The 23,793-nt window shown below is 39.9% G+C and overlaps 1 protein-coding gene across 3 annotated transcripts in view; it reads right to left on the minus strand.

Annotated features, from left to right (window-relative positions):
• Positions 1–23,793, minus strand: part of stat1 (signal transducer and activator of transcription 1) — a 221,586-nt gene that overhangs the window by 171,569 nt on the left and 26,224 nt on the right. For all 3 annotated transcript variants that reach the window (XM_012970596.3, XM_018097153.2, NM_001079467.1), the window contains 3 exon segments: positions 18,068–18,146; positions 10,528–10,619; positions 9,800–9,951 (listed from right to left, as the gene is read on the minus strand). In XM_012970596.3, the coding sequence (XP_012826050.2) occupies positions 9,800–9,951; positions 10,528–10,619; positions 18,068–18,146 (323 nt within the window).

Here is a 23,793-nt window from a genome sequence, read left to right on the forward strand (position 1 = left end):
CGCACCTCTCTCCCCACCGCCTGGCAGCAGCACATGCAGAGAGACACAGAAGGAGGAAATTGGGATTGGTTTTCCCTGCTACTCTTGAGTAAAGCCTGTCAGCTGTGACCACTTCCTGTGGGAAACTGAAGTGACACTCCCATCTTTCATTTCACTCTGGCTTCTGACTTGAGAGGTTATCTATGCATCTCTATAATGACAGTTTTAGGAGGTAAAATGCTTTCAAAACATTTTTTCTGCATCATTTTCACATTTTGAGGGAGTATGAATATTATAACTGAATATGAACTTTATATAAAATGTCTCTTTTAAATTCTACCGTTTAAATGTGAAGAAACCTTCTCACCTTAATTTTGTTTCCTCAGTTTTGCGGTCCGTTGCTGTTGATTAAATCTGTTGTTCCCTCCCTCTTGTTTTATTGCTTGGGTATATCCCATAGTATTGCTGACATAAAGTGCCCAGGAAACAGGAAATTTCAATTTATACTTACCTTAAATTTCTTTTCCTGGCCACTCTTCGTGTCAGCGAACCCTGGACTAAATTATTAGACAGGTTGGTGAAGAGATTGTGGTCCATTTATTGATTTAATCAGGGAGGGACAGAGCTGACCAGGGTATGAGGACGGGGTAAATACCTATAGTATTGCTGACATGAAGAGTGGCCAGGAAAATACATTTACAGTAAGTATGAAAGGAAATTTCCTGTTTTTCCCTGTTCACATCAACCAACTGACCCCCCTGTGAAAATAAGGTTCCCACCCCTTCTTGCTTCATTTTTTTTTACTATTTACTTATTTAAAAAATAATTTTGCATTCCTTTTACCATACCGCCCAACTGTCCCGCTTTCCGCGGGACAGTCCCGGTTTTGGCAGCGCGTCCCACTGTCCCGCATTTCCGTAATGCGGGACATTCATGTAACTATCCCGACAGCGGGACGCGCTGGCTGCAGTCAGGCGTTCCCCCAGCGGCTCCTCTCTATATGCGGCTCCTTGTTCTGTGGAGCCAGGTCCTTTTATGAGGTTGCGCCCGTGCGTATTGACGTCACACACACACACACACACGCACGGGCGCAACCTTATAAAAGGCCTGGCTCTGCCGAACAAGGAGCCGCATATAGAGAGGGGACTCTGAAGAAGAAGCTGCAGCATCGGCAGCATGTATGGGGGGCACCTGTGTATGGGGGGGGCTAATGTGTATGGGGGGACACTGTTGGGGGGGGCTACTCTGTATGGGGGGGCATTGTATGGGGGGGGGGCTACTGTGTATGGGGGGGCTACTCTGTATGGGTGGGGAACCTGTGTATGGGGGGGCTACTCTGTATGGGGGGGGGCTACTGTGTATGGGGGGGCTAATGTGTATGGGGGACACTGTGTGGGGGGGCTACTGTGTATGGGGGGGCGCTAATATGTATGGGGGACACTGTGTGGGGGGGCTACTGTGTATGGGGGGGGGCTAATGTGTATGGGGGACACTGTGTGGGGGGGCTACTGTGTATGGGGGGGCTACTGTGTATGGGGGGGCAAAACTGGTAGATAGTTAGAACTCACTTATAACTCACTGCCTTCTCTCTATATTTGTATTTTATGTAGGAGATGATATGTAGGAGTTGCTATATGGTTTTCCCATATAGGTAGTACAGTATGAGGGTATAGTACATTTGCGTCTGATCCCGCCATTTCAACTATATAAAAGGAGTATTTTTTTTTTTAAATGGGGAGTGGCAATTGGGGCGTGGCCACACAAAGTGGGCGTGGTCAAAAAATTTGGCGCGCTGCTCCCGCTAAATATTTTTGTCCCTCTTTTCATTTTTCAAATGTTGGGAGGTATGCTTTTACTCCTAGCTGCAATACCCCTTTCCATCTCTATTTTAGCTTGCCTGATAGCTTTTTTTGCATGATTTATTTGCTTCCTTGTACCTGATGAAAGTTTCTGCTGTCCTAGCTATTTTGAATGCTTTAAGAGCATGTCTTTCTTTTCTTACCAACCTCAACACTAACCCTTTTATTCAGCCATAAAGATTTTGCTTTGCAATGCCTTCCCTTACTTACAAGGGGAATATACTGACCTGCATACTTGCTAAGCAATGTTCTAAAGATATTTAAATTTTCCTTCTGTGTTTAACCCTGTGAAAAACTTTTCCCAGTTGAAACATTGCAGAGATGCCCTTATACTGGCAAAGTCTGCATGTCCAAAATTGAGTGTGAGTTACTCCCTTATAGAACTGTCTCTGCAGCATAATCTCAAAGGAGACCGTGTTATGATCACTGTTCACCAAATGCTCACCAGTATGATTAGATATCACGGCATCCAAAACAGAATCATTCCTAGTAGTTTTTTGAACTTTCGCATATTTACAAACCTACTAGCTTTTTCAGACGTAGCCATTACTCCAGTCCAGACCATTTACAGAAGAACAGGAACAGCACCTCTTGTCTTTGTAGATTAAAATGCCTTTATTGCAAAGTTTTTTGGGGCAAGATAAAAGGTCTTATGTGACCTGAAACGTTGCTGCTTTTGTTTGCCACAAAAAACTTTGCAATAAAGGCATTTTAATCTACAAAGACAAGAGGTGCTGTTCCTATTCTTCTGTATCAGGATATGCCGATGGAAAGTGGCCATTGGGGAACCTGCACTACTTTTAACTAATCACAAGGCTTGGTGCTGACTACTACTCTCCAAAAAGCCTCCTCCATTTGCAATAGTAGCTGGGCCTCATCCACCTCACTTATAGGGGGTGGTTTTATAGCATACACCAATGATAATTTTCCTGCTGAAATATCTACTCAAAGGGATTCCACATCCTCTGAGAGGAGCAGAGGAGACGACCAGGAACGTGCAAGGAGACCAGTGAAGAATTGTAGTGAAGAGCAGAGGAGTGAAGGGCTTTGAATGTTATTAGAAGGATTTTGTATTCTATCCTTTGCTTAATAGACAGCCATGCTAGAGCGCTTAAGTGAGGTTGAGCAGGTTCCCTCTTAGGAGAGAGCAGGAGGATCCTGGCAGCAGAGTTTAAAATTGATTGCAGGAGAGAGAGGTGGGAGTCTGGGAGGCCTGTTAGTAGGAGATTGCAGTAATCTAAGCGGGAAAGGATAAGGGCATGGATTAGTGTTTTAGCTGTTACTTGTAAAAGAATGTGGCGTATCTTGGCAATATTGTGAATTAATATGGTTAGAGAAGGAGCGTGACTGGTCAAAGATAACCCCAAGGCAGCGTGCAGAATTAGCAGGGTTAATGGTCATGCCGTCAATAGTAATGGTGAAATGAGGAGAAGGGCTATGTTTGGGCGGGATATCATGAGCTCTGTTTTTGCTAGGTGCAGGGGTGTCTAAATATATCTGGATGTAATCTGTATATAAGCGATATTTAAGACCAAAAGAAGAAATAAGAGGGTTGATTCACTAAAGTGCATGATTCAAAACAGTATTACTGCGTGCGTTAAGCCGCACATCGCATGCGTTAATTTGCGTGCAGAAATGAATACTAACGCATGATTCACAAACACTTAGACACGCTAAATATCGCATTAGTCTATGCAAAAATTAACACCTACTTGAGGCAGGTGGTAATTATAGAAAAGTACAGTTAATGAGCTTTTGGCAATAAAATATGGACTTAGCAGTGTTATTTATTCAAGTATGTGTTGACCCTAGAGTTATGCAGTCTCCAGTTTGCAGGGAAATGGTAATTTTTAATACTGTAATTTTACTAAAATAATGGCATTATTATGGTACTATAGCGGCGCATATTTTGTCGCGAATATTTAGTCGCCATAATATTAGCTACTATAAAGGCAAATATTTGCACAAATACATTACAAGTTATATTTTGGCGACTATTTGGTCGCGACATGACGTCGTTGGAATCTCGTGATAGGCGCGACTTGCGGCCATTTTGTCTCAGAGCCTACACATAGAGCCAACATGCCTGGGGTATCAGAGCTCCAAACAATGGAGAGGCGCTATATCTGCCGCTACCTCCTGCGCGACAGGCAGCCGCTGGGGATCGTAGGGGTCCATGAAATGAAGAGGGCAATCCTCCGCAGGCTGATGCGGAAGTTGGAACATCGTTTTGCCCTCCAAATGGACCTCAGACTTCTCCAGCAGATATGGTCGGATATTAAGCGCAGGAGTCCAGATTTAATTGCTGAAATAGCGGAAGGTAATTATTGTACTTTATTAGGGTTTTAAAGAATACATTAAATATATATATATATATATATATATATATATATATATATATATATATATATATATATATATATATATATATTATATATATATATATATATATATATATATATATATATTTATATATCAATCCAAATGGTGTCCACACTCCAAGGCTCAATGTTCTGCGGGGTGCTAGCCAAAATTATGTCTGTATAGAAAATAATCATCTGTGGCCAGCACACCCTTCAATGTTTCATCAAAAAAATTTTTATTTTAAATATATTGTTAAAACCAACGTTTCGGTCCTTATTAGGACCTTTCTCAAGGATCCTTGAGAAAGGTCCTAATAAGGACCGAAACGTTGGTTTCAACAATATATTTAAAATAAAACATTTTTGATGAAACATTGAAGGGTGTGCTGGCCACAGATGATTATTTTCTATATATTTATATATATATTATTATTAGATATGGTACCCTCAGCAGGACATTGGGGCAGAAAAACAGAATTTACTTAGTATGGCAGCTTTCCGGACCACAAATGTTTTAGGGGGCCCTGGCTAACAATGTCTGTGTGTCCTTTGTATTGATGTGAGGGTTCACAGGGGGAGGGGCCATTGGGGGCGTTGGAGGAGGGGGGCCCAAAAAATGTTGTTGTGAGGGGCCCCGTTATTTATGATGCTGGCCCTCTGTGTATGAATGTATATATATATATATGTATAATATATTTAAATAACATCTTGCAATACTATCTCACAGAACTTCAGCTGGATGTAGCGCCTCATCAACCCCAGGCCCCCCTGGCTGCAGAGGCTCCAGAGGCACCCCAAGCTCCAGAGGCACCCCAAGCTCCAGAGGCCCCCCAAGCTCCAGAGGCCCCCCAAGCTCCAGAGGCCCCCCCGGCTGCAGAGGTCCCCCCCGGCTAAACCACCGGACACACCCCAGGCCTTGGACAACTCTTCCCCGGCCCTGGAGTTCTCTCCCCAGGCCCTGGACTCTCCCAAGGCCGAAGACTGGGCACCAGGTCCTCCTGCAGACGAGGGACCCTCACGACAGACCGAAGATGTGGGGACCCAAACAACACCTGGGTGGACTGACCCCACACTTCGGTTAATGCAGGAGGATCTGGACACCATCAAGGCCCAGTTGGCCCAGCTGCAGCAGGATGTGGGGGAAATCAAGGCCTAAGTTTTAATTTTTTAAATTTTGAACATTTTTTAAAAATTTTATAGTTAGAATAAAAGTTGTTATTTTTGTACTTTTGAACAGAGTAATTATTTTGCCTTCATTCATATGGTATTCTATACTTTCATGTAGTTTCTCCTCCACTCTTACATTTATCAGTAACAGCATTACAGCGCTGCGGAATATGTTGGTGCTTTCTAAATAAATAATAATAATATGCTATATGGGTTAAATTTTGGCAAATATTCTGGCAACAATTTTGTCTTTAGGCCATTTTGCTGAATAGTAAAGCTTGCGTTAATTAGTACGTAGCATATTTTCTTGCAATTGTGATAACTGCCAATCAAATTGCAATATTATATTTGTCCCCCTTTAATAAACTGGCCATAACCTATTTTGCATTTATTCTGTGTCTAAAATGTGCCACTAAATTTAAGCCACTTTAGTAAACCTAAGTATTTGGTAAAATATTTCTTAAATGCCCCCCCCCCCCCCATTTACTGGCCTAATTTGTTGTTGTACTCCACAGCTTTGAGGACATAAGTTACACACATAATAGTAGGCGTGCCATACATACATTACATACAAGTTAAGTAAGTAGGAACCAAAGGCTATTTGTTGCAAAGGCTTGCTATTTATATGCAGCTACTATTTATATGCTACCATTTACATGCTACTGTTTATATGCACTATTTATATGCGACTATTTATATGCGGCTTCTATTTATACACGGCGACTATATGCGGCGACTAAACGCGGGCGTTGATTAGGGAATGTACCGTCAAATACCGCACAAAAATAGTCTTCGCGACTAAAATATCACATGCAGTATCGCGCGTAAATTAACGCAAGTATGCTTATAGTGAATCGTGTGTTAAGTCACAAATATTTCGACGCGATAAAATTTTTAACGCACTTTAGTGAATCAGCCCTAAGCACAGAGACCTGAGGCAACCCCACATTAAGCTGAACCGGGGTAGAGGATTTGTTAGCAAGAGCAACAGAGAAGAAGTGGTTAGAAAGATAAGTAGAAAACCAGGATGTAGCTTGATCCCGACCCACAGAATTTGCATAAGGACAGAATGGTCAGCAGAGGAAAGGTCCAGGAGAATGAGAACCGAGTAGTGTCAGTTTGAGATGCGTACGAGATAGAAAAAGAGAGAAGATGATGATCTGAAAGAGGAAAAGGCTCACTGTTAAATGCAGATAGATCTAGATTTTTGGAAAAATCAGATCTAGGAAATGACCATCCTTGTGGTTAGCTGTATTAGTCCACTGCTGGAGATCAAAAGAGGTGGTTAGATGGAGAAATCGAGATGGCGAGGACTGAGAGGGGTCATCTATATGGCAATTGTAATCGCCTAAAAAAATTGCAGGGGTGTCAGAGCATAGAAAAAAAGAGAGCCAGGATTCAATGTCAGAGAGGAATGTAGCCAAAGATTTTGAAGAACGAGGTCTGTAAACAACTGCCACCTGCACAGAAAGAGTGGAACAGCTAAACTGCATGCACCTCAAAATAAGAAAACCTGAAAATAGGAGGCATAGGGATTAGTTTAAAACGGCAATGAGGGGAGAGAAGATTGCCTACCCCTCCCCCACGGCCAGTAATGCAGGGAGTATGAGAGAAGTAAAGACCACCATAAGAGAGAGCTGCTCCTAGCACAGCGGACCCCATTCCCTTGAGGTGCAATCCATCACGGCTATATAGATTGAACCCCAAAGAAAAGTCAGGCCAGTGCTCTAGGAACCCAAACCCTTCCTGCCTACACCAAAACTTTAGCTATGCATTTAGCTCCCGTTGTCTACCTAAACTTGCATGTGGCATCGGCAAAACTTCCGAAAAAATGACATTGAAGGACCTTTCCTTAATCCTAAACCTAGATCCCTGAACTTACTCTTTAAGGTCCTCCACCTACCACTGATTTTGTCATTAGTGCCAATATGTACCAAGACAGTTGGGTCATGCCCAACCCCACCCAATAGTTTGTCAACCCGATCAACCACATGCTGAACCCTGGCACCAGGAAGACAACAAACGATCCGGACAACAGATTACCCTGTCGACTTTCCTAATAATTGAATCCCCTATAACCACAATCTGTTTAGGCGTAGCTCTACTCTCCTCCCCACCACTACTTAAGAAACAGCCCCATCTAGAACTGCCAGTCCAGAGTTCACGCTTCCATCTTCTTCACAAAATCTGGCAAACCTGTTGACAGGGTTTGTGCATCCCCAAAATAGATTTTCTAAATGTCGCCCAGCTTACTGCCTCATCATCCTTTCGCTGTTCCCTTTCCCTCAAACTATCTGACCCCGCTAACCCTGCTCAGTGAGCAAGAGACTCCTCTCAAGATTGTCAATCAAATGCATAATTGCAACTTGTTCCTCTAGGGCTCTAACGCAAGCCTCTAAAATGGCAATTCGTTCACATCCATGACAGAGGTAAGCACTATGGAACTGTTGTTCTAAAACTGCATACATGTGGCAGACTGTGCACTGTGTCAGACCTTCATCTTGCTTCCACTTATTCTCCCAGTTACAGAAACAGTTAAGCAAAACTAGGGGAAAAAAAGACTTGGCATAAATACAAATTTTGTACCTTGTTTTAAACTCCCATAGTGTGTAACTCCTGTGTTTATAACTCCGCTTACAGAGCCCCCACTTCAAGAACAATCACTTAAAGTGCACCAACTACAAGAGCAAGCTCCACTGTAGCCCCAGTGGTTCTATTAATGCTGTGTGTACAGATGCATCTAATCAAACCCCACCTACCTCAAACTGAGGGTAACTACAAAGAAATGCAACATATGGCAAACCTACAAATCAGAAAAAACGTTTGAAAAATTAAACCTAACTTTTAGTATGTTATAGAATGACCTATTCTAAGAAACTTTTCAATTGATTTTCATTATTTATTTGTTACAGTTTTTTTTTATTCATTTGTCTTCATCTTCTAACTCTTTGCTGTTTTTAAATTGGTCTGTGAGGCTACAGTTTTATCATTATTGTTACTTTTCAAAACTTTCTTTTCTATTCAGTCACTCTCCTAAATATATAACAATATATTCTTATCGAAACCACTCCCTGGTTGCTAAGGTAACTTAGACACTAGAAACAAAATAACTGCTGAAACTCTAAACTGGAGAGTTCCTGAACTGTATATAAAATAATTAAAATACTACAAATTAAAAATGAAGACCAACTGCAAACTGTCTCTGAATATTACTCTCTACATCAGGGATCCCCAACCTTGCAACACAAGCATGAAAAAAGTTCCTGGAGGTGCCAATGAGAGCTATAATTGGCTATTTAATAGCCCCGATGTTGACTGGAGGCCTACAGAAGACTCTGTTTGGCATTACACTGGGTTTTTATGCAATCAAAGCTTGTCTCCTAACCAGAATTTCAAAAATAAGCACCTGCTTTGAGGTCACTTGGAGCAACATCCAAAGGGTTGGCAAGCAACATGTTGTTCTTGAGTCACTGGTTGGGGATCACTGCTCTACATCATACTAAAAGTTAACTTAGATGTAAAAAAAAAAAACAAAACCTTTAAAGGACATGTAAACCCCAAACACAAAAATGTAATCAGTGAACAGCCTCTTGGAAATCTTTCAATACCTGCCACTCTGGTTGTCCAGAGGTTAATAGTAAGGCTGCAACATCCCCTTGATCACTTAGATTTTCTTCTCTTCCTGTAACCCACGTCGGCCCTTCCCTCAGGAATCTGCTTTAGCTGTTGGCTTGTGGGCATGCTCAGTTGTTCTAAACTCAGATTACCAAACAAGCCCCCCAGTAGCAACCAGTGAATAGATGGCATTGCTGGTTCCCATAGAAACTCAGCTCTAGCTATCTGCTTTAATTTTTTTTCTCCCAACCAACTCTCCTGAGCTTAGCTCAAATAAAGCAGAACTTTTATCAGAGACAGTTGTGCCTGTGTGAGCCTGTATTCTAGATTAAATGTATGCTGAATAAGGGTCTGTGTGTGTATGCTGTTTGCAGATTTAAATGTATCTGATTATGTATCAGAGGAAAAATGGCCACCGGGTGAAAGCTGCTATTTGCTTTAGGAAAATGCGATGGTGCTGGCAAGGGGAGGGGATATATGCAGTACACATGATGCCATTTGGGTGGGGGGGATGTGTCCAACTGATATACATTGTAGGCAAATGTAGGCTTTACATATCCTTTAATATTACAGGAACACTGTGGGCTAATTTTGTATTACTGCTAGGAACCTGTTAATCTATATAGCTGGGGTTTATAATTGTATTGTAGGGGCAGTGAATTTTGCATAGGACAAAATTAAAACTGTGCTATGTATTGTGGGAGCTTGAAACACTGCAATAAACTGGTACACTCTGCAAAAAAAAAAAATTACAAACACAACATACTTTTTTTTAAAAGTTAAGGAAGAAAGAGAAAAAAAACCCAAAAAACTTACCAGCTCTGCAGCTGATCGAGACAAGCATTAGGTGGGCCTCCAATACATGCTATCTGCTGTCTGTGCTTCCACTCCACCAACTCTTCATTAATTAAAGCATTTTGTGTGTGATCAGTTACACTCATTAACTCTGCTATTTTGTGAATAATTGCCTAGAGAACAAAATACAGCTTATTCAAATGTATATATCAGAGAATCATAACACCAATAGATAAACAATCAATTGTTTTATTTGTGCACTATAGTCTCTAACCCCTGGACTTGAGGTTTAGGGTTACATCTCTAACTTCTTACCTTTATTGCAACTTGGTAGGGGGAAAGTATTTTTTTATTTTCAGTTTAGGATCCTGACAGGGACCACAACTTAACTGATGTCAGAAGGGCTGATGACATAGGCAGGGCTCATGGCATTTATATTTTTTATTCGACTGTGGATCCACCTATATCAAAAGAGGCTGAAGTCATAGCTAGGAAAAACTTGTTTTTATTCCCATATCAGGTTTAAGGATGGAAGAGGTCAATGCATGCATGGCTTCCAAATTCTATCCCATCTGGCTAACTGGGTTGTGTCAGAAAGCAATATTTTAATCTGATCTGTAGTTTTATATGTCTTTGAATCAGGTATGTGAAATGTGTCCAGCACTACTTTAGTTGTCTACAAATTATGCTCAGTTTGGTTAAATAAAACCTATTTGGTTAAAGTCCACTATACACATTAAGAGACAAACCTTTCTTTTCAGAAGAACGTGAATATGCATATTGCTTAACAACATCTTTTCTTTCTTTAGTTCGTTTTGTGCAAGGCCATTGTGTTCATTTTCTATTGTTGGAAAAAAAAAACCCAATATAAAATTAATAATTTAAAATTATTGTTACCATTACCAATGCAAGAAGACATAGTAACGTAGTAAGTTAGGTTGAAAAAAAAAAACATACGTCCACCAAGTTCAACCATAGACATGCCTTTTAAAACTTTTGATAATGTTTAATGCACACTCCCACCTATTCCCTGCAAATTATTTACAAATTTATTATCAAAAAATAGTTTTGGTCACAAAGTTATGATAAAAAACGCTATGGCACAACACAAGGTTAACATCATATGGTGGTCATTATTACTTTTATTAATTTTTTTCTACATTAGGAGAGCACCTCCTTCTATGCTTGCTTATCTTGGGAAAAGAGTCTGTCCCACAGGCTGATCCTGTCCATTGTGGCTTCTAATATTCTCCAACAAATAAAAACTAATAAAGGCATTACCATAAAAGTGTTACCTTGCAGGAAGGCAGACTATTACTAATGATTCAGTCTTTGAGATCCCTACACGTCCCATTTTTAAATAGTACACGTTAGTACAGGTATGGAACCTGTTATCCAAATGCTCAGGGCCCGAGGTTTAGTCAATAAGGGGTCCTTCCATAATTTGGATCTCCATACCTTAAGCCTACTAAAAATAATTTAAACATTAAATAAACTTAATAGCCTGTTTTGCTTGCAATGAGGATTAACTAGACATGGTACAGGTATGGGACCTGTGATCCAGAATGCTTGGGACTTGGGGTTTTCCGGATAAGGGGTCTTTCCATAATTTAGATCTCCACACCTTAAGTCTACTAAAAATCATATTAATGTTAAATAAACCCAATAGGATTGTTTTACCTTCAATAAGGATTAATTTAATATCTTGGTTGGGATTACGTACAAGTTACTGTTTTATTATTATAGAAAAAAAGGAAATCATTTTTAAAAATTAGAATTATTTGCTTAAAATGGAGTCTATGGGAGATTGCCTTCACGTAATTTGGAGTTTTTTGGATAAAAAGTTTTGATGCATGACATATTAGATTTGTTTTTTGTAGTTTCATTCTTTATGATCTCATCTATTATTCTACTTATCTCAGTTAGGCTTTCTAAGGTTCCACTAAATATTTAAAACAATTGGCACAGGTACAATCATAGGTCTCCAATAGTCCATAAAAATAGGGGTGCTTCACACCCAATATAGGATCCATTATCCAGAATGCTCAGGACCAAGGGTATTCTGGATAAGGGGTCTTTCTGTAATTTGGATCTTCATACCTTAAGTCTACTAAAAAATCAATAAAACATTAATGAAACCCAATAGAATTGTTTTGCATCCAATAAGAATAAATTATATCTTAGTTGGGATAAATTGCAAGGTACCGTTTTATTACTACAGAGAAAAAGGAAATCGGTTTTAAAATTCTGAATCATTTGATTAAAATGGAGTCTATGGGAGATGGGCTTTCCGTAATTCGGAGCTTTCTGGATAATGGGTTTCCGGATAATGGATCCCATACCTGTAATTAAATATAAATTGAGAAATAGGTTTAGTCGATCTATTGTGTCCTTTTATTTGGCAATACTCAAAATGGCATTATAACAAATGCAAAAAATGTAAATATAATAACAATATTAACAAATTTAAAATACAAAGAGTGTCCCCCTTAATTAAAATGTATCATCCATATAACAGACATAAGTTAGAATACCCTATGTAAAAAAACTTCTTAACACATTTTTAACTGTGAGCTATTGTACCAGAATAAAAACTCTGAAAGGACACGAAACAGCCTGGGAATATCAGAAGCAGAGATTTTGGTGCGGTTAACATAAATTCAGGTGTAAAACTGAGGGTCGAAAAACCCAACCGAGATACAGAATGTAGGAGATGTAGATGCGATATCTGTGAATAATAAATCAACATCTTTGCAAGTTGTGAACTTGTATGAATTTCCCCCTTCAAGAACGACCTATTTCATTGTAAAGCAAGGGGCTGTCATTTGTGCCCCCAAGGGGGGTTCGCCATGATTACAGGAGAAGGAAAGGTCTATGTAAATACAACCATAAGCACTCACAGAAACACTGCACTCTATCAAAAGAATCACCGGTTTTGTGGTGTCCTTTTTTGTAAACATGTTGTTCTGGTGTGACTTCTCTCAAAAAAATCCTTAATTCCTTTGGCCAGAGTCTGCGCAGTTCTCTCCTGCTCCCCCCTCCCATAATAATGCTAAGAACTCCCTCCCCTCTCCCTTAGAAATGTGTGATCTGAGCAATAATGGCTAGACTGCAAACAGAAAATGTCAGCTGCTGTCTTAAGCAAACAGAGAAAGTTTCTTTGGCTCTTTACTTAGGTATGGCAATGCTTTCTGCAGAATAAATAGTTAGGTTCATCAATATTTGGACAGAGACGACTTTTTTCTAATTATGGTTCTGTACATTACCACAATGAATTTTAAATGAAACAACTCAGATGCAGTTGAAGTGCAGACTTTCAGCTTTCATTCAGTGAGGTAAACAAAACGATTGCATAAAAATGCACACAGTCCCGCCATTTCAGGGGCTCAAAAGTAATTGGACAAATTAAATAACCGGAAATAAAATGTCCATTTCTAATACTTGGTTGAAAACCCTTTGCTGGCAATGACAGCCTGAAGTCTTGAACTCATGGACATCACCAGATGCTGGGTTTCCTCTTTTTTAATGCTCTGCCAGGCCTTTACTGCAGCGGCTTTCAGTAGCTGTTTGTTTGTGGGCCTTTCTGTCCGAAGTTTATTCTTCAACAAGTGAAATGCATGCTGAATTGGGTTAAGATCAGGTGACTGACTTGGCGATTCAAGAATTTTCCACTTCTTTGCCTTAATAAACTCCTGGGTTGCGTGTGTTTTGGGTCATTGTCCATCTGTATCAAGAAACGCTGCCCAATCAATCTGACTGCATTTAGCTGGATTTGAGCAGACAGTATGTCTCTGAACACCTTAGAATTTATTGGCTGCTTCTGTCCTGTGTCACATCATCAATAAATATTAGTGTCCCAGTGCCACTGGCAGCCATGCACGCCCAAGCCATCACACTGCCTCCACCGTGTTTTACAGATGATGTGGTATGCTTTGGATAATGAGCTGTTCCATGCCTTTTCCATACTTTTTTCTTGCCATCATTCTGGTATAGGTTGATCTTGGTTTCATCTGTGCAAAGAATGTTTTTCCAGAACTGTGCTGGCTTTTTTAGATTTTCTTTAGCAAAGTCCAATCTAGCCTATCTATTCTTGAGGCTTAGGCTAATGCCACACGAGGCACATGTAGCCGATAAACGTATGAAAACACAAGATAATGCAAAGTCTTGCGTTTTTATGTGTATATCGGCTACATGTGCCTGCACCAGAGCGTATCTCATTCATTCGGGTGAGGGCACATGTAGGAGGCATAGGGCAGAATTTTCAGCAAGCGCTTTTCCGCTTGCCGAAAATATCCACCCTACGTCTTGTGTGGCATTAGCCTTATTCTCATAATCTGCACCTTGCAGAGCACCCACTGTATTTACTTTCATGCACTCTTCTCTTTATGGTAGACTTGGATATCAATACTCCTACTCACTTGGTTGGCTGTTGTGAAGGGGTTTCTCTTCACCATGGAAATGATTCTATGATCATCCACCACTGTTGTTTTCCGTGGACATCCTGGTCTTTTGTTCACCAGTGCTTGCTTTCTTTCTCAGGATGCACCAAACTGTAGATTTTGCCACTCCTGTATTATATATTATATATATTGTATATATATTGTATTTTTTGGATGGGTTTTTTCTGTTTTCGCAGCTTAAGGATTGCTTCATTCACCTGCATGGAGAGCTCCTTTGACCACATGTTGTCTGTTCACAGCAAAATCTTCCACATGCAAGCACCACACCTCAGATCAACTCCAGGCCTTTTATCTGCTTAACTGATGACATAACAACGGACTTGCCAACACCTGCCCATGAAATAGCCTTTAAGTCAATTGTCCAATTAGTTTTGAGCCCTTGAAATGAAGGGATTGTGTTAAAAAAATGCTTTAGTGGCCTCACATTTTTATGCAACCATTTTGTTCACCCCACTGAATTAAAGCTGAAAGTCTGCACTTCAATCTGAGTTCTTTCATTTAAAATTAATTGTGGTAATGTGCAGATCCAAAATTAGAAAAAAAATTATCTCTGTCCAAATATTTATGGACCTAACTGCATATTGTTCTAAGTGGCACTAATGTGGCAATTTTATTGGCAGTAAAATGCCAAATGCCTTTCCTTCTCCTTTAAGGAAGTTAATCCTAGTGAACTTTGTGTAAAAAAATATTTATTAAGAGACAGAATAATGGGATTGGTGTAACGCTGGAAATAGAAGGTATGTGAAAGATAATCTTGATAGCCTTCTCGAAGAAAATAGATCAGATACGGAACAAGTGCAATTAGATCTTCTTGCACTGTTGGATGACCAAGATCAAGATGATCATGAAATTGTTCCCAACTCACTGAAGAATAGGTCACAATATTGCCCCCCTTTATCAGTGGTCCCTTCCATTCAATCCTTTATCTGATTATCTGATCTGATTAACTGATGGAAAAAGACGTGTGATTGGTGACTTCATAAAATGGTCATATACAGTCATGGCCCAAATTGTTGGCACCCCAGAAATTTTTCCAGAAAATTGGACATAATGTCACACAAAACTCCAAAAATGGGCTGGACAAAATTATTGGCACCCTTTCAAAATTGAAACAATCTTATTTATTCACAAACATGTGATGCTCCTTTAAACTCACCTAGGGCAGGTAACAGGTGTGGGCAATATAAAAATCACACCTGAAAGCAGATAAAAAGGAGAGAAGTTCACTTAGTCTTTGCATTGTGTGTCTGTGTGTGCCACACTAAGCATGGACAACAGAAAGAGGAGAAGAGAACTGTCGGAGGACTTGAGAACCAAAATTGTGGAAAAATATTAACAAATCTCAAGGTTACAAGTCCATCTCCAGAGATCTAGATTTGCCTTTGTCCACAGTGCACAACATTATCAAGAAGTTTGCAACCCATAGCATTGTAGCTAATCTTCCTGGGTGTGGACAGAAGAGAAAAATTGATGAAAGGTTGCAATACAGGATATTCCAGATGGTGGATAAGCAGACCCAAACAAGTTCCAAAGAAATTCAAGCTGTCCTGCAGGCTCAGGGAGCATCAGTGTCAGCGCAAACTATCCGTCGACATTTAAATGAAATGAAACGCAGGAGACCCAGGAGGACCCCACTGCTGACAAGTACATTTTGGCAAACTGTAATCTTGTTTTTTTATGTCTTTGAGTAAGCCACAATCCTTCTGGGAAAACGTCTTGTGGACAGATGAGACCAAGATAGAGCTTTTTGGTAAAGCACATCATTCTACTGTTTACCAAAAACAGAATGAGGCCTACAAAGAAAAGAACACAGTACCTACAGTGAAATATGGTGGAGGTTCAATGATGTTTTGGGGTTGTTTTGCTGCCTCTGGCACTGGGTGCCTTGAATGTGTGCAAGGCATCATGAAATCTGAAGATTACCAAAGGATTTTGGGTTGCACTGTAGAGCCCAGTGTCAGAAAGCTGGGTTTGCATCCGAGATCTTGGGGCTTCCAGCAGGACAACGACCACAAACATATGTAAAAAAAAAAACAGAGAGTTCTGAAGGACCCAGCAATGAGTCCAGATCTAAATCTTAAAGAGATCTTAAAATTGCTGATGGGAAAAGGTGCCCATCCAATAAGTGAGAAGTGTAAGAAGCTTATTGATGGTTATAAGAAGCGACTGATTTCAGTTATTTTTTCCAAAAGGTGTGCAACCAAATATTAAAGTTAAAAGGTGCCAATAATTTTGTCCAGCCCATTTTTGGAGTTTTTTGTGGGATTATGTCCAATTTGCTTTTTTTCCTCCCTTTTTTGTTCTGTTCCAATACACACAAAGGGAATAAACATGTGTATAGCAAAACTTGTCTTACTGCAATACTTTTCTGTGAGAAATACTTTCTGGGGTGCCAACAATTTGGGCCATGACTGTATGGACCCGTGTGGGAAGATATATATTGGGAGTGTAAAGTTGAGTGTATTAGAGCATTTTGGCATTTTTCTGCCAATAGAATAGCCACATTAGTGCAAGCTAGAACACTATTTTTATTCTGCAGAACACTTTACCATACCTGGGTAAACAGCCTTAGAAGTTCCTTCCATTCGTTTAAGATAGCAGCACCATTTTAGTATGGTTTCAGTAGCTTCCTGCTGCAGCTCTAGCCGTTGATAGCACAGATCACACATTCTGATGGGAGGGGGAGGGAGTTCTTATGCATTCTCATGGGAGAGGAGAGCAGGAGAAGGGAGAGAGCTACGCAGGCACCGGCCCTGGGAATGAAGGATTTTCTGAGAGAGGAAGTCTGATGTAAAGTACATGTGTACACAAAAAAGAGACAAGAAAACATGTGTTTCTTTCGATAGATGACTCTGTAGCTTTTCTCTGAGGGCTTATAGCTGTATTTGCATAAACCTTTCAGATAAAGCTTTCCTTCACCTTTCCCTTGTACTTTAAATTTGTTAATATTGTTGTAATATTTAAATTTTGTGCCAACTAAAAGGACACAATAAATGGGACTTCAAACCTGTTTCATAATGACATGGTGTTGGTACCTGTGTTCCCAAAAAATACACCACTGTTCTATTTCTTAATTATATTGGGCTTTTAAGGTTTAGTAATGATTTTTTTGGAAATTAGAATATAAAATTTGTCATAACTATGACAGTAAAGAAGAAAAAAGGAAAATCAGAAATACACTTCTCTCTACAAGAAGTGTTTTTTTTAAACCTGTAGTCAACTACACCCTTAAACAACACAAACTTCTAAGTAGAGATGCTGCAGTACACTTCTAAAGTTTTCTTTGATTCAATAACGTTTTCCTAATGTCCCCAATATGACCTAACAACATATCTCAAAGTTGTTACATCTAAAATCCATAATGGTTAATTAAGTACAAATAGTGTTGCTCACTAATACTTTATGCAATTGGATCAATTCTAAGATCCCATTTAACCTACATACTTTGTTTTTCCACTCCATTTCACTAGGTTATTCAAGTTGTTTACTACTAATGAGGTACATATATACAACTACCAGTTAGGAAGTAATGTGTGCCCAGTATATAGGATAAATAGCAGTCATAATATGTGTGTCACAAATATTGATGGAAGGCAATACTTAGCATGATCCCAAATAGTGTGGTCCAAAAGAAAATACTCTTATGTGTTTCAGTATCATTTGCCCATTTCTAAAATATAAAAATAATTGCTGATGGCAGCTTTATGCTACCGCATAAGTACTGCCATCCAATATTTTAAACAAAAAGTCTACAACCAAGATATAGCTTTCAAAATGCTCTCTTTCACTTTGCAAATTCTACAAGACAAAACTATTTTAAGAGTCTTACCTCTGCTTTGCACAGTTTTATATTTGAAGTCATACTCATCTTGAAGGTCTTCTAAAAGCTTGACATCTTGCTCTACTTCCTATGAATCAAAGTACAAAGCACCCATGAATAAATGAAGAATGTCTTCAATTTACCAGTGTGTTGGCTCCTTGAAATCTGCTAGTAAGCAGAGTCATTCCTACACTGAATTGAATCAAGACACTTTAAAGAAGTCTCCCACCAAAAAAAATATATATATTTTTTTTTTTGCATAGTGAAAGAAATTGTTACTCAAATCAAGTTTTAAAGGGCATGTAAAGCCTACATTTGCCTACAATGTATATCAGTTGGGCACATCTCCCCCACCCAAATGGCATCATTTGTACTGCATATATCCCCCTCCGTTTGTTAGCACCATCACATTTTCCTAAAGCAAATAGTAGCTTTCACCCGGTGGCCACTTTTTTTTTTTTTTTTTTTAAAGTTCTGCTTTGTTTGAGCTGAGCTCAGGAGAGGAGGTTAGGGGAAAAAAAATGAAGCAGACAGTTAGAGAGAGTTTCTATGGGAACCAGCAATGCCATCTCTTTACAGGCTGCTAGACTGGAGGGCGTGTTTCGTAATCTGAGTTTAGAACAACTGAGCATGTCTGGCAAGCCAGAAATCAAAGCAAATTCTCGAGGGGGGGAACGAGTGGGCAACAGGAGGAGAAGGAAAAGGAAGTGATTAAGGAGATGTTGCAGTCTTACTATTAACCTCTGGACAATCAGTGTGGCAGGTAGTAAAATATTTCAAAGAGGCTATTCACTGATTACATTTTTGTGTGTGGGGTTTACATGTCCTTTACAAGTTTACACATTTTTAAATGTAATTTCTATTCAAAAGCATGTACACATGTTATGCTCTTCTTGCCCTGACTCCTTAAACAATGTTGCAAGTCTATGCTGCAAAAACACTAAAAGACCTGCAGGAAATCCAACTCATGGTACATTGTTTTAAGAGTCAAAATAGAAAGGGAATAAATACTTCTTTCAACATAAAACCACTGGAAATTTTAAACAAATGATTTTTGTAAAATTATTTAGCATTACATTCTACAACACATTGGAAAATATGATATTCACTTTGAATCTAACTAAACCAATTTCTCAATGCTACCATCTACTGAACACCTCTTATGCAACCCCTGAAAGAAGCTTTTCGCAAAATGGGCCAAGGATGTTCCAGCCTTAACACTGGAATCCTGAGAAGAAATACTAGATAGCCACCTTGAATTCTGATAAACATTAAGGATAAAATGATCCAATTCCATTACCTTCGTAGATTCTACTGGCCATCCCACAGATTACACTTATGTATCTGGTAATAAATGACATTTGTCCCAAATGTCATCACAACCATGCCACCTACTGTACTCTAAGTGGAATATTTGGCCTTGAAATCTAAAGTCTGCAGATTTTAGAAGCAGTTTTTTGGAAAGTTAGCAGTGTACTGCTGGGACTTATTGACCTATACAAGGGAAAAATCTCCATAAAACTATACATATTTGGTACTGGCGCGTTCAAGAGACATTTTCGTACATAAAATAATTAATGTTTCTGATATATGTGTTTATATAATGGAAAATATTATTTTTCTTCATATTTTAGACATTAAGAAGCCTATATCTTGTTACAGAAGGTTGTTGCAGATATCTTAAAAGCTTAGATTGTCCAGAAAAAAAACAATATATTGTACTGAAGGCCCCTAAAGTGAATGGGCGCAAAATGTTCAAAAACGGTCTGGCAATAAAAATTCTGCTTTAACCAAATCGGCTGGCAGTTAAAGGGTTAAATATGCAAAAAAAAAAAAAAAAAAATCTGTATTAAAAGAATTAAATGCAGCATACAAAATACATGTGACGTTTCGGGACTCATGTCCCTTTCTCAAACATAATATATTCTCCCAAATTAAATCACACTTCTTATAAACATAAGTCCCTTAGTTCCTGCTTGCAAGCACCATCTACCAGCTCAGTCTAAAACTACAACTCATGAGCCAAAATAACACGCTGAAACAAAATAACATTTTATTATAAAATTTATAGACATTACACAAATCCATATAGGTCATAATCATTACTCATCCCCCGGGGCTCTAACGTTTCCAAGGTGTCAATCCAAGATTCCTCATGTTCACATATAGTTCTCTATTACTTCCGTCTAGGCACAGGAATGGATTCTTTCACAGCATATCGCAATTGAGAGGCAGTACACATCCTACTTGTTTAAAATGATGTGAAACAGGCAATTTAACTACTTAACTACTTCCTGATTGGAGTCATGCTGGGAGATACGATCCCTAATTGGGTGCTGAAAAACTAGGCTTATACTCGAGTATATACAGTAATCTTTTCCTGGAACCTTTTCTCCACTACATCAGCATTTGACACTATCCATTTAACTCTAATCAACTGTGAACGTGGCACTGACTTTTTAACGTGTGGAGGATGATGGAGGTACACAACCATTCATATATTGTTCAAATTCACATAAGGATCCAATGTCGCCTCGCCACACTACAAAGAAATCATCTATATAGCATCACCAGTGTAGCACCACCTGAAATCGAATTGGAATACCCAAACCTTTCCTCAAAATTGTTTAAGAATATGTTTGCGTGCGATGGGGCAAAAAACAAACAAAAAAAAGAATAGAAAAAAATAAAAAAGTTTTAGTCAAAACCAGTTGCATCAATGATACCAAAAAGTCAACCTGTTGTGAGTTGTAATTAGCCTTTTCCAACACCTTATGTACTGCTCTTAATCCACCTTCCCCTTGGAATTGAGGATTACTTCCCCTTTAATTTCTGGAATGCTCTCCAACTCACTTAAAAAGTGGGAAGTGTCCTTAATATGTGACCTTCCTGCTGAAGCTAAGGGAAGCAGTACTCTATCTAAAAACATATGATATCTAGTATAAATAAATCTAAAGCAACTGGACTTGTTAGGTAATCATTGAAGACATTTCACTACTCATCCGAGCAGCTTCTTCAGTTCAACCTAGCGGAAAAGAGGGGTGCTTATGAATTCTGGGTAGTACGCTTAGTGCCACGTTCACAGTTGATTAGAGTTAAAGGTTAGTGCCAGATGCAGATATAGTGGAGGAAATGTAACAGGAAACGGCTAATATATTTGTTGCAAAAGGCCTTTCCAAAACATAAGTTAGAAGTGGAGATTCAGAAAAAGAGACATCAGTTGTTGAGGGAGAAACAAGTACAGACAAAAGAAACTAACATTCTATTCATACATACTTACCATCCCAATATGAAGTGTATTTTACATATTTTTAATAAACATTGGAGTGTTTTATCACATGCTAATCCACAAGTGGTAACATTTCAACAACACTCTATGCAATCATATAGGAGACCTAAAAATATGTGGGATATGTTAGTGAAAGCCAACATTGGATCTAACAAGAAGGACACACAGATGACACTGGTACCGAGGAATATACCCGTGTTTTGGATGTGCACAATGTGGTAGTGTAGTAAAAGGCTCCACATTTAGTCATCCACAGTATGGTAAAATATATAGGATAAAAGGATATTATACACAGGGCCGCCATCAGAAATCATGGTGCCCCTCACAAAAAAAAATTTCTGGGCCGCCCCTCCCCCAGTGACCCTCCCATCAATACAAAAGACATACAGACATTGGTAGCCAGGGCCCCCCTAAAACATTGGTGGCCAGGGGTTACGTTTTGCATTGGTGCCAGGGCAGGCACCCCCTAAATCATTGCTAGCCAGCCCAGGGCCCCCTAAAACATTGGTGATCCTCCCCCAAATTACTCATACTATGGCCTGCTCTCCACTGCTTCCTTCTGCATCCTTTGGGTCCCCCCCCCAGCGTCCTCCGGCTCCCCCCCAGCGTCCTCCTGTTTCTTCCCAGGCCACCCAAGCATCCTCCTGCTTCCCCCCAGGCCCCTCCAAGCATCCTTCTGCTCCCCCCCCCCCCAAGCATCCTTCAGCTTCCCCCAGGGCCCCCCCAAGTATCCTTCAGCTTCCGCCAGGGCCTCCAAGCATCCACCAGCTCCCCCACAGCATCCTCCTGCTTCCCCCAGGGCACCCCCAGCATCCTTCATCTTTCCCCAGGGCCCCCCCAAGCATCCTTCAGCTTCCCCCAGGGCCCCCCAAGCATCCTTCAGCTTCCCCCAGGGCCCCCCCAAGCATCCTTCAGCTTCCCCCAGGGCCCCCCCAAGTATCCTTCAGCTTCCGCCAGGGCCTCCAAGCATCCTCCAACTCCCCCACAGCATCCTCCTGCTTCCCCCAGGGCACCCCCAGCATCCTTCAGCTTCCCCCAGGGCCCCCCCAAGTATCCTTCAGCGTACTGACGTCACACGCACGGGGCGCAACCTTATAAAAGCGAAGATGTAGCAGAGAGCCGCGGCACATAGCGGAGGACACAACTGAAGACAGGGCCTGGGCTTGATGAAAGGGGGCCCGAGCTAAAGAAACTTTAGTGCGGCCGGGCCCCCTTTAAAACTAAAAACGCCCGGGCCCGGGACGATCGTACCCCCTGTGCCCCCCTGATGGCGGCCCTGATTATACATGCTCCACTAGTTATGTTGTTTATTACATTAAATGTCCATGTGGACTAATGTCCACATAGGATCTCCTAGCATCGCTCCACACTCTGGAATTAAGTAGTTAAATTGCCTGTTCCACATAATTTTAAGGACAGTGACACATGGGGAGATTAGTCGCCCAGGATAAATCTTCGCTACCACGGACAACTAATCTCCTCAAAATGCCATCCCACCAGCAAGAATGTAAATTGCTGGTGGGATGGCATATGTATAGCTTTGGTTTCCCAAAGTTGCCTCTCAAAAAACCAAAGTAATGGATATGCCATCCCACCGGCAATTTACATTCTTGCTGGTGGGATAATCTCCATTCAGCATGCAACTGTTTTCTGAGACAAAACACCTATGGAATATTTTGTCTCGGTTTATTTTCTTAAATAAGCTTGTGTTCAAGAAAAAAAAAAATCAATTTTTGTTGAGGTTTTCACAAACTTGAATTTTGATAAATCTGCCCCCATGTCTACTTTAGCATACAATGAGGATTAATTATATTTAAATTGGGATCAAGTAAAAGGTACAGAGAAGAATGAAATATGTTTTAAAATGTTACATTATTTGATTAAAATAGTCTATGGGCTTTCTCGATAACAGGTGTCCAGATAATGGATCCCATCAGGTATCTCTCCATAATTTAGATTTCCATCCCTTAAATCTCCTGAAAATCATTTAAACATTAAATAAACCCAATAGGTTTGTTTTGCGCCCAATATAGACTCATGCAGCTTAGTTAGGGTCAAGTAGAAGGTATTTATTATTATTATTATTAATAACACGTATTTATGGATTGTATGGTAGATTCTGTAATTCAGAACATTCTGGATAATGGGTTTCCAGATAATGGATGCCATACCTGTACATGTTTTGGGTTTTTTTTACCAGCCCAAGGCAACCACAGCCATTTAGCATAATTATTATTATTAATATGTATTTATTAAGCACCAACATATTCTGCAGAACTGTACAGTAAGGGGGTTTCATACATTGGACATACAGTTATATACAAAGCAACAAATAACCTATACAAGAGCTTACATACATATAGGGAGAAAGGGTTGAGACACAAGGTGTGGAAATGGGCAAGTTTAGATATAAGCAGTGTAAGAGATGTAGCACAGGGTATTGCTT

This window comes from Xenopus tropicalis, chromosome 9 (assembly GCF_000004195.4).
Source record: "Xenopus tropicalis strain Nigerian chromosome 9, UCB_Xtro_10.0, whole genome shotgun sequence".
NCBI classification, from domain to species: domain Eukaryota; kingdom Metazoa; phylum Chordata; class Amphibia; order Anura; family Pipidae; genus Xenopus; species Xenopus tropicalis.